This window comes from Cydia fagiglandana, chromosome 5 (assembly GCF_963556715.1).
Source record: "Cydia fagiglandana chromosome 5, ilCydFagi1.1, whole genome shotgun sequence".
Classification (NCBI taxonomy): Eukaryota; Metazoa; Arthropoda; class Insecta; order Lepidoptera; family Tortricidae; genus Cydia; species Cydia fagiglandana.
Genome location: NC_085936.1, coordinates 5,304,300 through 5,319,724, shown reverse-complemented (window position 1 = coordinate 5,319,724; position 15,425 = coordinate 5,304,300). Strand labels below are relative to the sequence as shown.

General features: G+C 34.8%; 2 protein-coding genes across 6 annotated transcripts in view; one reads left to right on the top strand and one right to left on the bottom strand.

Annotated features, from left to right (window-relative positions):
* Positions 1 to 15,425, bottom strand: part of LOC134664331 (uncharacterized) — a 395,099-nt gene that overhangs the window by 277,020 nt on the left and 102,654 nt on the right. The gene's annotated exons all lie outside the window — the stretch shown is intronic.
* On the top strand, positions 3,575 to 14,761 carry LOC134664325 (uncharacterized). 5 transcript variants are annotated; one of them, XM_063520897.1, is made up of 8 exons: positions 3,575 to 3,665; positions 3,768 to 3,906; positions 4,118 to 4,256; positions 4,367 to 4,463; positions 6,690 to 6,774; positions 9,954 to 10,978; positions 11,096 to 11,162; positions 11,515 to 14,761. In XM_063520897.1, exon 8 carries the CDS (start codon positions 11,762 to 11,764, stop codon positions 14,438 to 14,440), a length of 2,679 nt encoding a protein of 892 aa, XP_063376967.1. In that variant the 5' UTR covers positions 3,575 to 3,665; positions 3,768 to 3,906; positions 4,118 to 4,256; positions 4,367 to 4,463; positions 6,690 to 6,774; positions 9,954 to 10,978; positions 11,096 to 11,162; positions 11,515 to 11,761; the 3' UTR covers positions 14,441 to 14,761. The 5 variants fall into 5 exon arrangements, 4 of the variants coding, with proteins under 4 accessions (XP_063376967.1, XP_063376964.1, XP_063376965.1 ...); XM_063520894.1 differs by having other exon boundaries at positions 6,679 to 6,774; XM_063520895.1 differs by lacking the exons at positions 3,575 to 3,665; positions 3,768 to 3,906 and adding an exon at positions 3,970 to 4,015 and having other exon boundaries at positions 6,679 to 6,774.

The following is a 15,425-nucleotide window of genomic DNA, read 5'->3' as shown; positions in this document are numbered from 1 at the left end:
CAGTCTATTATAGGTTTTTATGCTCATACAAAAAGTGTTTCTACTATATGAATCTGTTTTTTGCAAGGTATGGCTATAGCCTATCAGGGTACCAGGATTTTGTCAATCCAATAATCCTTTCTATATGGACATGTTTACTTGCAAGTTGTCTATCTTTTATGATTGTTAAACCTGGTATCTGTGATTTTCCTTTCATAAAAGTATATATGTTGCAGTCAAAAGTGTGAACTGGTCAAAAGAACTTTTAACCGATAAAAACGGGCTCAGGTAAAACTACTTTTGACCAACATGCTCAGTCAAAAGCAGTTTTGCCTGTTTTTGTCGGTTAAAAGTTCTTTTGACCAGTTCACACTTTTGACTGCGATATATATATCTTTACAGTAATGTTTTTGTCTATAAACACATCTTGTACTGTAAATCCTCTATCTGCTAGTACACTGTCACCACTTTCACACTTTGACACTAGACCACTTCGTTCAACTGTCTGCCTGTCACTTATAGATCCAGCATTATGCTTGTGAACAATACAATAGTAATACACATGGTGTTGCTTCTACTAAGACCTGTTTGACATCTTTAAACAGTTTTCTGTGACTTATTTTTTCATAACGCTCCTGCCGTTTAAGCGCTTCTGGTGTTACTTGTTTTATTTTAGTGAAACAGAATATGGTTGGTACTGCAGTCTTTTTTAAGAACTTTGCAACTGGTTCATTGTCTGAAAATTAAAAAATAATGTTTAGAAAGTACAAATAGTACTAATACTGAGCCAGGTATGTATTAACTAGGACACATCACATCACCTCATATCAGTTGTGCCGCTTAATTTTAAACTCAGGTAAATTAATTCTACTCTAAGGTTGATTATTATTCAGATTATTATATTATTTTTTAAATAACCAACCTTACAGCAGAATAGATTTACCTAAGTTTGAAGTTAAGTGACACAGTTTATGTTAGAATTCAAGACAATTATGCCGAACTTACTAGCATTAAAGTTAAATTGTATTTCATTTTGTGCTAATAAAGATATTCTATTCTATTCATTTATTAATTTACTTACCTGTATATCTACTTTTTCCAAAATAATCATCTTCCTTAAAATGCATTGCACATAAGCGGGCTGAATCCCTTGCCCTAAAGTTTTTAATACGCAGAGCAGTTTCCCAACGTTTTCTTCGTGTTGGGTCCTTGGGAAATAAATGAGCTCCTCTGTTTGTACAATTTGGCGCACTACATTCAGGCATTTTTGAGAAAATTGTACAAGTTTAGAATAACTTACTTACAAAAAACAAAAAATGTATGTGGTTTGACAGTTTTTATGTCAAAGCGAGGTAAAATCGCTAATTCGCCACCAGGCTCCTATTTCACCAACGTGACAGGTCCGACAATTGACGACATCACTGTTACTGACGTCACAGGCCTCCATAGGCTACAGTAACCGCTTACCATCAGACGGGCGGTGTGCCAGTTAATAAGTACTTATTTTGCGAAGCTAATGACAATTGTCACAAGAAATACGATACGACAATTGTCACGAAATTCCGTGAAATAGGGGCCTGGCGGGATAAAAAGTTAGTTTTCCTCCCAATTAATTTTTAAGTAAATATGGAATAGGGTAAAATGCCCCAATTAGAAAAAAGGTAATCGATCATGACGTCCTTTTTATAAAAAAAAATACTTTTTAAAAATAAGTCACAGCAAATATGTTACAAAAAATTATGAACTAAATAAAAACTACATAAAGCTACAACTAACTACAAGATAAACTAAAATTATAAATAAAAACTTGGCTCCAGCTCTGTGCCTTTGGGCAGGGTGCCAAGAAGGCTGGCGGCATTGCCGCGCTGTCCAATTGTATTTTTCCACAGTTTTGTCTTTTCTAGTTCCACTAGGTACGGCCAGGGTCAGCATCAGCTCAGCTCTATGTATACTAATACCTTCTCCAGAATGTAACAAACACTTTTCTGAAAACCACATCAAAATCGGTTCAGCTAAACGCGAGATAATCGCGGACACATACACCGTGTAACATTAGGAAGCCGAATAATTTTAACAGCGTATTCCTGATCATATTTAGAGACAAAAATGTCCTATAAACTTTTTTGAAATTCGCCTAGTTTCAGAGATAATATTATTAAAAAAAAAAACAAGTTTTTATTGTTACAAGTTGTGTGATGTTGCTGCTATGAGACGTAGTCTAAATATCCTTATTGATAGATGTCCAAAAGTGACAAGTAAGAGTGACATTCCATTTCCAACTGCAGCTGCAATACTGTTCATTTTACTATGGAAATTGACAATGACAGCGACACGTTTCCATAGTAAAATGAACAGTATTGCAGCTGCAGTTGGAAATGGAATGTCACTCTAACACTTTGCAAAAAATAGGTTTTACGAAAAAAAATTTAAAAATCAATTTTAAGTGAAAAGTTTACCAATCAACATCAAATAACATTTATTTATTATGTACAAATACATTCAAAAAATTTAAAAAACAAAACAAAAAAATTTTTTTTTTGGCGAGGTAGACCTAAACTGATATTACATTTTTTCTTTCTTTTGACCTCAGAAATGCGTGGTTAAAGTTATTCGGTTAAAGTTACGGTGTAACATCCTCATGTTACACCGTGTATACATACAAACACCGTTCCGTGTAGTTTTGGACATATTATAAAAGTTATTCAACGATTAATGCAGGTGGCTGGTAATAGGGCACTTTACCCTATGATAATAAATCTTCCTATCCCAGCTTTTTGCCACAGCTGCTCGCAGCGGGTCCGCTTGGCAACTAATCCCGGGAATTGGCGTAGGCACTAGTTCTTACAGTAGCGACTGCCATCTGACCTTCTAACCCAGAGAGGAAACTAGGAAACTTGTTGGAATTAGTCCGGTTTCCTCACGATGTTTTCCCCTTCATCGAAAAGCGATTCATCACCATCTCGACCTATATACGTCCCACTGCTGGGCACAGGCCTCCTCTCGAGCGCGGAAAAGCGATTGGTAAATATCAAATGATACCCATTTCGTACATAAATTCTTTTCAACTTTACCGTATGATAAGCTACAAAAAAAAAATTAGAAAACTAAGGGATTCAAATAGGTCATTCATTGGCTCCAGGGAACCCCTTAATGTAAATTACAGCATCAAAGTTGGAAACAACAAAACTTACGATGTTATTATGTACCAATGTCAGCAATTATTATTGATAAAATTGTGTACCTAATTATTAATTTCGAAAAATAAACTATAAATCTTTTTAAGCACGGCAACCCCAAATATGAATTCATAACCGTTAGCACTCGCGGATTGGACGAATTTTGTGCGGCACTGGAACACACCCAATCACGGATCACTATTTTTACGCGCGCGAATGGCGCGCAAGCTACATGGATCACGCGATCGCTAGTCAAGCGCACCATGAAGCGCACCCCACGCCACGCACCTGAGGGCTTACCGCGAACCACGTTCGACGTGTTGCCTCTCTGCCGCACCTGTGAATTTGTACGTAAGTGTGACAGGGAGGCAACACGTCGAACGTGGTTCGCGTTAGGCCTTCTGCAGCTGCGTTGGTGCGCAGTTGTTCACTTCAAAATGGCGCTCGCTGTGCGTAGAAAGTAGTACTCGTGTAAACGTGTAAAATTGGAGATAGCATAGAAGAAAACTGGTAAATATAAGTATTAGATATACCTTTACTTTCTTTCATCGAATATCTAGTGAAATCTGCATTAGACCTCAAAGCGTTATGTACTTAATGTGATTGTTCCAGAAAGGGTTCGCGGTTCAACTTTTTCTAACGGTTTCCTCAGCGTCCTTTACGAAGTTCAGTTGATATCGTGTCCACGTCCAGGGTAGATCAGACCAGATCTGCAAATCTTGGAGCACTCGTCGTATGCCATTAAAAAAATGTAAGTATTTACTAGCTACATCTAAATTTAAAACGATATTAGTACATGCTTGATTTTGTAGGTTAATTGTGTAAACGTGTAAAATTGGAGATAGCATAGAAGAAAACTGGTAAATATAAGTATTAGATATACCTTTACTTTCTTGCATCGAATATCTAGTGAAATCTGCATTAGACCTTAAAGCGTTATGTACTTAATATGATTGTTCCAGAAAGGGTTCGCGGTTCAACTTTTTCTAACGGTTTCCTCAGCGTCCTTTACGAAGTTCAGTTGATATCGTGTCCACGTCCAGGGTAGATCAGACCAGATCTGCAAATCTTGGAGCACTCGTCGTATGCCATTAAAAAAATGTAAGTATTTACTAGCTACATCTAAATTTAAAACGATATTAGTACATGCTTGATTTTGTAGGTTAATTAAATAGTCACCAACACTAATAAATTGTGTTATTCCTTCACAGTAAAACATGCCTGTTATAAAAATTTGGTCTGTAGATCAAAAAATCAAAAAAGCGGTTCAAATAATGGACCCAACAATAGAAAATGTTATTGAAAATGGTGAGTAAATCTAAATTAATTTGACTTTTCGTAATGAAATATTTTTTGTGTAATTGTAGAATGTAGTGTATTGTAGAATAGACTATAATTGGATACCTATTGTTAAGCATTAATGTGCTGACTCAAACCACATTTATTTTGCAGTAACATCGTTGCTTATCATGAACAGTGGTACAACTAAAAATGAAATGCTATTTATTGCATTTAATATTCTATCTTTTACTGGTAAGATTTAAAGTCGTGATGTCAATTTAAAAATTAGACGCTTGAAGTTGACATATTGCAAAATCAATGTGGTTTGACATATTAATATTTTTGCTAAACAGTATCCAATTAGGTATGTAGATTGTAGATAGAGGCCTATTTTCTGTCACTTAATTAGATCTATTCGTGCCGATATACCTCTATGTAAATACATACAAACTTGTTATACCCTCTCTCATATATCTATGTGAATGGTAGTAGAGTCGCACCAAGAAAAGTCTGCAGCGGATTTGATAGCCCACGCAGTGTGTTATTTATACGTCATAATTTCATAGAAGTTTGACGTTTAAAATGACACTTGCACTGCGTGGGCTATCAAAATCACTGCAGACTTTTCACAGTCTGACTCTATTAAGCAAATATTTAATTACATTGTACGCCATAGCGCTAACTTGAAAAGTCACACTTACATACAGAAATTTGTTTAACATATTAAGTAATTAGTGATCACCTGATCGGTTACAACATTCTAATTTACATGTATGTATGACGACCGGTCTGGCCTAGTGGGTAGTGACCCTGCCTGCGAAGCCGATGGTCCTGGGTTCGAATCCCAGTAAGGGCATTTATTTGTATGATGATACAGATATTTGTTCCTGAGTCATGGGTGTTTTCTATGTATTTAAGTATTTGTATATAAAAAAAAACTCATTTATTGTAAAATTTATATTAATAATACAAAACTAAAATTAACTAAAAACTAAAGCTAAAATTTAAAAAAACCTATCAAAATTTTGCGCCCTTGGTAAGGTGCCCATCACGCAGGCAGCGTTCCCACGCTGGATTGCTATGGACAATCTTTGCGCGAGAAAGCTGCCCGCGCGAGGGTCACCTGTGGCCTGCCTTAGGCGTTTGCTGAGCTCCTTGTGGAGCCCCCGTGCCCCCCTACCCCACGGACCTATATATCGTTGTCTGAGTACCTACAACACAAGCCTTATTGAGCTTACTGTGGGACTTAGTCAATCTGTGTAAGAATGTCCTATAATATTTATTTATTATTTAATTTCATTGCAGCGTTCATATAAAGGTTATTAACCATTACCAATAATTTTAATGAACCTTATTTGACTGTCTCCTTCAAAATTGTTACTTTCCTTTAATGCAACTCTGCCATACTGCCATGAAATTAAAACTTTGTTACCGATCACTACATATTAATGCCGGTTTCTAGCAAATTGACTACTGAGTTAACTGACTGCGCACTGGTTTCAATTGTTTATTTCTAGAAAAAAAATAAACATATTACTGTTTTAAATTTTCTACAGACAAAAATGTCTTGAGTGCTGGGGCCCGTTTCTAAAAGCTTGTAACTTGTAATACAAGTGGATGCCACACTTTTTGTGTCACGCAGCGATTTTGACAGCTTTTTTTAGAAAGGAACTTCCACTTGTATTACAAACTACAAGCTTTTGAGAAATGGGCCCCTGGTGGTAGTTGCTATCTGTAATTTTATGTCTTTAGCAATAGAGGTGACATGAAACATAATGTGCTTTTAGTTTCTGTAGTAAGGGGTCATCCATTAATTACATCACACGTTTAGGGGGAGGGAGGGGGTCAAGAAAATGTGACATATTGTGACATGGGGGAGGGAGACACAAACTTTGTGACGTCACTTTAACTTCATCAGTAACCAAAAATTTATTTAATTATTTTATTCGCTGTACATTTAAATAACAAGTTTTTAAAACAATAATCGTTTTTATTCGTTTAATTTTCTTTCCTAAGCAGTTTTGGGTTATAAAATTACTAATATTTATATCGTCAAAAATATTTTGATAAAATATTAATAATACTTAGATACTTACTTAATTCGATTTGGCGATTTCGTAGAAAAAATGTGACGTCACACTAGGGGGAGGGGTTTGCCAAATGTGACCAAGTGTGACAAGGAGGGGGGAGGGGTCAAAAAACCTAGAAATTCGTGTGACGTAATTAATGGACGACCCCTAAGCTTGCTTTTAGACTCTGCAAAATTGATGAGCTGCCCCAGGAGACTGCAATGCCTGCACTGTATCAAATAGTAGCTAATAACCTGCCACAAAACTTAGTAAGTTCGTTATATGTATATTTGTGACGTTTCACAGTGCAGTGTTTATAGAAGCCAAAAAAGTGACATCCTCATTTTATTGCAAATTACTGAAGTTTAGATCATTACAAATGCGAGACTAAAACTCCCGCGTGTCTAATTGGCGTAGTTTTTGTGTAATAATTTTTTGAAAATCGTGTTTTAGGCACCCGGATATTACGAAAAACTTAAAAAAAATTGCAAATCGTTTTATGAACTTTCCGTTGTTTAGTACTATTGGATAAACCGTTCGAAGACGCAATTTTAGAGGCAATTGTGACCACTCTAGGTATATTGGTTACAAAGATATTAATGAATTTATTGTTTTTGGTTTTTATTTTTTTTCTTCCATGTTCCGCCGTAGTAGGAGCCCATATTTGTATGACAGCTTCATTTATACGTCTTCTATCTACACTATTTTTTACAAGACCTAATTCCGTGGAAGATTGAATTAAAAGCCAATTATAATTTTCGGTCAGGGCTGCCACTACCAATATCCGGGTTCACCCGGATATAATATTAACGCTGTATACACAGTATAGCACTTTTATGGGTGGTAAAAATAAACTTTAATATGTTAATAAAAACCTACACATATGAAATAATAAGTTTTTTTTAAGATTTAGTAATTTATTAGCTATAGATAACTTACAAATTCTTCCTCTTTATAATTAGGGTAGATAATATTTACATTTTGGTCGTTAGCTGTATGAGAAAAACTTAAAAAAAATTGCAAATCGTTTTATGAACTTTCCGTTGTTTAGTACTATTGGATAAACCGTTCGAAGACGCAATTTTAGAGGCAATTGTGACCACTCTAGGTATATTGGTTACAAAGATATTAATGAATTTATTGTTTTTGGTTTTTATTTTTTTTCTTCCATGTTCCGCCGTAGTAGGAGCCCATATTTGTATGACAGCTTCATTTATACGTCTTCTATCTACACTAGTTTTTACAAGACCTAATTCCGTGGAAGATTGAATTTAAAGCCAATTAAAATTTTCGGTCAGGGTTGCCACTACCAATATCCGGGTTCACCCGGATATAATATTAACGCTGTATACACAGTATAGCACTTTTATGGGTGGTAAAAATAAACTTTAATATGTTAATAAAAACCTACACATATGAAATAATAAGTTTTTTTAAGATTTAGTAATTTATTAGCTATAGATAACTTACAAATTCTTCCTCTTTATAATTAGGGTAGATAATATTTACATTTTGGTCGTTAGCTGTATGAGAAAAACTTAAAAAAAATTGCAAATCGTTTTATGAACTTTCCGTTGTTTAGTACTATTGGATAAACCGTTCGAAGACGCAATTTTAGAGGCAATTGTGACCACTCTAGGTATATTGGTTACAAAGATATTAATTAATTTATTGTTTTTGGTTTTTATTTTTTTTCTTCCATGTTCCGCCGTAGTAGGAGCCCATATTTGTATGACAGCTTCATTTATACGTCTTCTATCTACACTAGTTTTTACAAGACCTAATTCCGTGGAAGATTGAATTTAAAGCCAATTAAAATTTTCGGTCAGGGTTGCCACTACCAATATCCGGGTTCACCCGGATATAATATTAACGCTGTATACACAGTATAGCACTTTTATGGGTGGTAAAAATAAACTTTAATATGTTAATAAAAACCTACACATATGAAATAATAAGTTTTTTTAAGATTTAGTAATTTATTAGCTATAGATAACTTACAAATTCTTCCTCTTTATAATTAGGGTAGATAATATTATATACGAGTTGGAGTTGCACATTGAGGATCCGTGTCATCGTACACTGTATGACATGGTAAAATTTTTTTAGACCCTTCGTATGCGAACCCGACTCTCACTTGCCTGATAGGTACTTACTAAATCAGTTCTCGAAGCAGTGGGACCACATTTTCTTCCATATGAACTCGAAACCAGATATCCCCAAGAAAATGGCGTATAAATAAAAATACCGAAGTGCCAACCCTAGCGGCCGGATAACCCGGATATAAAGTGTTTCGATGATTACTAGAATGTTCCACGGAATTAGGTCTTGTAAAAAATAGGGTGGATAGAAGACATATAAATGAAGCTGTCATACAAATATGGGCTCCTACTACGGCGGAACATGGAAGAAAAAAAATGAAAACCAAGAACAATAAATTTATTAATATCTTTATAACCAATATACCTAGAGAAGTCACAATTGCCACTAAATTTGCGTCTTTGAATGGTTTATCCAATAGAACTAAACAACAGAAAGTTGACAAAATAATTTGCAAATTATTAACGTTTTTCGTAAAATCTTAGGGCCTAAAACACGATCTTCAAAAATTTATTACACAAAAACTATGCAAATTGGACACGCCGGACACGCGGGAGTTTTAGTCTCGCATTTGTAATGATCTAAACTTCAGTAATTTGCAATAAAATGAGCACTTTTTTTTGGCTTCTATAAAACACTGCGCTTTCGGGAAAAATGTTGATACCTTTTTACCTTTTTTAACCGCCTTCAAAAAAAAGGTACTCAGTTTGACCCGTATATATGTATATTTGTTCGGGATTATTTCGCGTTTGGCTGAACCGATTTTGATGCATTCAATTAATGTAGTATGATACCTTTGGGTATGGTGCTTTACGCACACAAGTGTCCCATCCCCTCCCCCTGACGCAACCCCCCCTTTTAGCATGAATGGTGAGTCTTACCAAAAAGTTGCATGTGACCTTTTTTGTTTAAAATTTATTGAGGATTATTTCTTACCTTGACACTTTATTCCTAACTCTAATACTTTTCTCAAAAATTAAAAAAAAAACCGTCAACCGGGACATATTTCATGCTAAAAGGGGGGGTTGCGTCAGGGGGAGGGGATGGGATGGGACACTAGTGTGCGTAAAGCACCATACTCAAAGGTATCATACTACATTACATAATTTGTTTGTCTTCCCCATACATTTGAACACAACTTGATCGAATCATGGGGCGTTTCTTTGATTATAAAAAGTTTCTTAGACACAACGCCCCTCGCTGTTATGCTAAAATATTATAATTTATTGTAATAATAATTGTAATATGTTCTAACCATCCGTAGGTTCTCATATTAAAGTTATTGCTGTATATTTTTTGTTTATGTTAATTGTAACCATTTTATAAAAAAAAAACATCTTTATTACAGCAAATGAAAGGAATATATACGGATCAAAGATTTTTTTGATTGATGGCACAGAAATAGAAGACAATGAAGCTCTCAAAGAACTCCAAAATGAGGTTATACTTATAGGGGATAACTGGAAACCTGATCAAAGCGATAATCAAAGTCGCACAGCAACAGCGTCTACAATCACTGCTCCTAATTCACCAACAACAAGCATAATTAGCAATAACAGCGACACAAGCATAAATAGCTTTGCGTTTGACATTCCCTATAACAAACTTCCATCGTCGCTTTTGACAAAATTAAATGATTGTAAACCGATTTCTAATACCGAAGTCAACACTATCGTGAGAACTGTAACAGATGAACTCTTCCAGGAAACAAAAGCATCAAGATCAGCTTACAGAGTGGTTGCACGAGATTTGTGTGACAAATATCCACAGCTTTATGACAGAGATGCTGATACAAACGAACTCATAGGAACAGGCTACCACACCATTTTTAAAAAAGTTGAAGAGAGAGTTCATTATCTACAAAGGCCGAATAAAATGGATACCTTAGGATCAAGAAAGAAATCTCGAGTCGTTAAAAATTTGAGTGCTGGCTGCAAAGAATGGCAACCCAGTGATCCTGGTAATGTGGATCTTGAAACTTTAGATTCTAAAAAGGACTGGCTAAAATCGGTTTCTTCCATAAAGGAAAGAGATGAATCAAAAGTTGAATTCTACATGAACGAGACCTATGCACAGCAAAGGATATTTCTGAACTCAGCACCTGCCGTAACACATATTCTTAACGAATGGCCAGTATTGTTAGAGGAGAAATATATGATTTCGCATTTTGATCGTCTTTGTGCCTTGAATTCTGGCCAGTGTATGGATGCATTTCAAAATAAAACGACGGCATTGAATGAGCGGTTGAAAACTTTGATCACGAAGAAAAAAAATAAGACATGCACTGTTAATGACAATAACTTGAATTGTAACCTACAGATGGTTGCAACTTATTTCAATGAAGATATAAAACTCATATACCAAGCACATGAGGTATCTATATATATATATATATATATATTTCATTCATAATCCATTTTCTTCCGGATGTGGTTCCATTCTAAATATAGTAGTTCCATTTACTAATCTTATTAACTTTTTCTTTTCCAGAAACCATTAACCAGGGTTCAAGTTGCAGAGCTATCCGAAATAGCTGCGCCTAACATTGTATTTTTAGGTGAGACTTAATTATTATTACAATGATAAAATGCCTTACCTGCGAAGCACCACACTGTATGTTTCATATAATTTATAATATGAAACATACAGTGTTAAAACGTAAATGTATTGAATAAACCTGTGGCCCTAGTGAAAAAGGGTACAAGTGTCGCGCAGCTTAGTTTTAAAAGGGGCATAAGTGTTGCATGGAACTTATACCCTTTTAAAACTGCGCTGCCCGAGACTTGTACACTTACTCACTAGTAGTGCCACTTAATGTAATACGATAAATTATTTTATTTGAGGAGGAGGTATAAAATTTGGGAGCCTATTATATTTCCTGTTTTAACCATTTTGTTTTTTGCCCACAGATAATGAAAATATATATTACTTGCTGGTAGAAAAAACGATTGTTAGCGAAACTGCGAGTCTGTCTACGTCGTTACAACTACTGATGGCGGCTTACTTCAACTTGAATATGGAATATCCAGTGCACTGTCAAAACACATTGGAATTTCTTCAAAGGTTTGTGTTTAAAATAAACCCTAAAGAAGGAAGTAAAGTCCGTAAAGGACGCACGCTGAATAAAGTGATTAGTTTAATCAGTAAAATCCAGTAATGGCATTTACATGCGGTTATTGTGGCGAGAATTTCTCCACAGTAATTTCGTACAATAACCATCAAAAAAGTCACAGGTTCTGTAAAAATGTAAAATTTCCGTGTGTTGATCCTTTGTGTAAGAGTGTTTTCAATAATTATGAGTCTTTTAGAAATCACAATTTTAGATTGCATCAGCCTGGGACTAGTACTGATAGTCCACGAGTTGACATTAATTCAACCTATTCTAAGTGTACAGAATGTAATCAGAGAATATTGTTAAAAAATGTCGAATACCATTCAAGAACTCATGATATTCAATCCGGAAAAGCAGTAACTTGTCCATATAATCTTTCATCTGAAACAACTTCATGTGGTTCGTCTACTTTTACTAGTATACCATCATTAAAAAGTCATGTGTATCGCAATCATTTTAACTCTGTTTCGAATTTGACAGATCAAGATTTTTTAAACCCGAGTAGCCTAGATCACGTTCAGCCTACTACTAGCGATATTCAAGATTGTAATATGTCTGACGATTTAGAAGTCAATACGGATCTTAATAACGAAACTGATTTGTTATTTTTGAAACCATTGCTGTTACTTTTACTCAAGTTAGAGGCACGAAATTTTCTTTCTCAAGATGCTATTTGCAGTGTGGTAGAAGGTTATTCAGATGTCCATGAAAATTCTTTGAAAAATATTAAAATTAAATGTCTACATGCTCTTGAAACTTATCCAGATTCTAAAGAAGCTATGGAGAAACATGTTTTCAATTCGACATATGAAGATAGTATGAATGGCAGTTGGTCTAAAAAGTTGACAAGCAAGTACTTAAGATTTAAACTTTACTCGGAACTTTGTAACATTGTGTTACCAATTTCTATAATGTTAGGTAGAAACAATTTTAACAAAATGTGTTCCTTACAATATATACCAATCATAGACACCATTAGAACGTGGTTTGCAGATAAGACATTTCTTGAACAATTTCAAAACCCAAAAAATAAAGTAAATGATGTTTTAAAAGATATAACATGTGGCTCAAAAATGTGTAATAACGAATTCATAAATAATCCAAACACATTAAAAATAATACTGTATCAAGACGCCTTTGAAGTTTGTAATCCCTTGGGATCATCTAAGATCAAACATAAAATACTAGGAGTTTACATGACGCTGGTAAATGTTTTTCCTTATAATAGGTCTAAAATAGATAACATGAAACTGGTATTATTGTGCAAGGAAAAACATTTAAAAGAGTTCGGTCATGATAAAATTTTTGGTAAATTAACGGAAGACCTTAGAAGCTTAGAAACACGTGGAGTGTATATTAAAGAGTGTAATCAAATTATTTATGGCACTCTTCTGACAATAATTGGTGACAATTTGGGAAGTCATACCATTGGTGGTTTTGTTGAAAACTTTAATGTAAAATATTTTTGCAGGTTTTGTTTAATTGAGAAAGAACCTTTTGCGCAAAATCCAATACTGTTAGGAAAAAAAAGAACTATTGAAGACTATAACGAAGACGTAAAAATCTCTAACCAATTACATGAGGATGGTAGTTCATCGGTTCATAATCGAGGGGTTAAACAGGACTCCGTTTTTAACCAAATCGAAAACTATCATGTCATTGACGGTTTGCCTCCGTGTTTAGGACATGATTTATTTGAGGGTGTTGTGCAATTTGACATCGCTTTAGCTATCAACTATTTCATCAATAACAAAAGCTTTACGCCAAATTTTTTAAACATGAAAATGGAACGTTTGTCGAAAATGGAAAAAAAAAGTGTGCCACCACCCTTTAAAGCTGGCTCTGTTAAAATAGGGGGTCAAGCTCTTGAAAACTGGCATTTTCTAAATTATTTGCCGCTAATTTTATTAAACTCTGTAAATATTCACGACCCTGTCTGGCAAATGATAATAAAGTTGCGGGAAATAGCACAACTTATTTGCGCATATGAGATATCTATTGGTCAAACAGCTTTATTATCATCTGGCACAAAAGAATATTTAATACTTAGGAAACAGTTATTCCCTAATACTCCGCTAAGACCTAAACATCACTACCTATTACACTATGGTGAATTGACGAGAATTCATGGACCGTTGATCTATTCTTGGACGCTTAGATTTGAAAGCAAACATAGGTTTTTCAAAAACGTTGTCCGACACCTTCCAAATTTTGTCAATATCACACTTTCACTATCAAATCGTCATCAACTACACGAGGGTTATCTTTCTCAGGGTATTCGGTATGATACCAAATTATTTTCCAAACATTCTCGTGTACACAGAATCGACGAACTACCATCAAGCGTTAGGTGCTTGATTTCTAACACCACCCCTGGAACAATCCTCTCGGCTTCGCAAATAGGTTACAGGGGGATAAATTATGCAACAGGCGATTACCTTCTCTATAAACATGAAGAAAACGTACTGAATTTCCTTGAAGTAGAGATGATTCTATTTAGTGATACGTATGAAAATCCATATTTCATTGGATGTAATCATAAATTTCAATATAATTCAGAAATAGGCTTATGCCAAAAGCTTTTTACACCTCAATCAGATCTTAATGAAAAAAAAATATGTAGTGACTACCAAAGCTTGCTACATTTTAACACTTATAAAACACATATTATTGACAATTGCCATTTTATATGTCTGCATCATGCTTATTTAGATTTGCTTTAGAAACTTCTAGCTAGGTTTATCGAGTTTCAGTCGCAAGATCAATGTGTGACAAAATTCACGAATTGGACCAATTATTAATAGGTAGTATACTTTTTTTGTACCAGAGTATCTGATTGTACCCTTTTGAAATAAACAAATTAATTATGCCTTCAAATGTCCGTTAATTTGCCAAATAATTTATTACAATAGACTTCCGAACACTTTGGAACCTTGGTTTCGCTCAATAGTCTCTTTAATACGGTTAGTAGTAGTAGTAGTTAGTGACAAAATTAAATGATTGTAAACCGATTTCTAATGCCGAAGTCAACGCTATCGTGAGAACTGTATAACAGATTAAAGGTTTCGTCACACAGGCGCGTTTTCAGGGCGGGGCGTGAGCTTGGCGCGCCGCTTTTACATATAAAACGCTCACGCCCCGCCCTGAAAACGCGCCTGTGTGACGGAACCTGAACTCTTCCAAGAATCAAAAGTAACACCAAGATCAGCTTGCAGAGTGATTGCACGGGATTTGTGTGACAAATTTTCACAACTTTATGACAGAGATGCTGATACAAAAAAACTAATAGTAGGAGATCCCACATATGGTCGACCTTTACCAATCTGTCTGACGGATGAAAGCATGAAAATATGAAAAAAAATATGTTCCAGAACATAAATTAATAGGGTTACCTAAAGAAATACGGTCAAGGCTATTTTTAATTTCATGTATTACAGCACGCTACATTTATACTATACTATTTTTACTGTTTTTATAAGTATTGAATTCTAACAATATTTAGGTGGTAACTACTTACTGGGAATAAAATTCCACCAAGCCGAGTTAGTGGTAACTAGTGGGATTTTTTTTCCCAGTAGTTACCAGTGGTAAAAGGTGGAAAAAAAATCCCAGTAGTTACCACTGGTAATAACTTGGTGGTATGTAGTGAGTTTTTTAAGCACTATTTTCATGTTTTTTTTTGAAAACCCTATTTATTTTAAAACTCAT

Coding starts and splice junctions, on each gene's coding strand:
- LOC134664325 (XM_063520897.1), top strand. CDS start 11,762: ATGGCATTTACATGCGGTTATTGTGGCGAGAATTTCTCCACAGTAATT.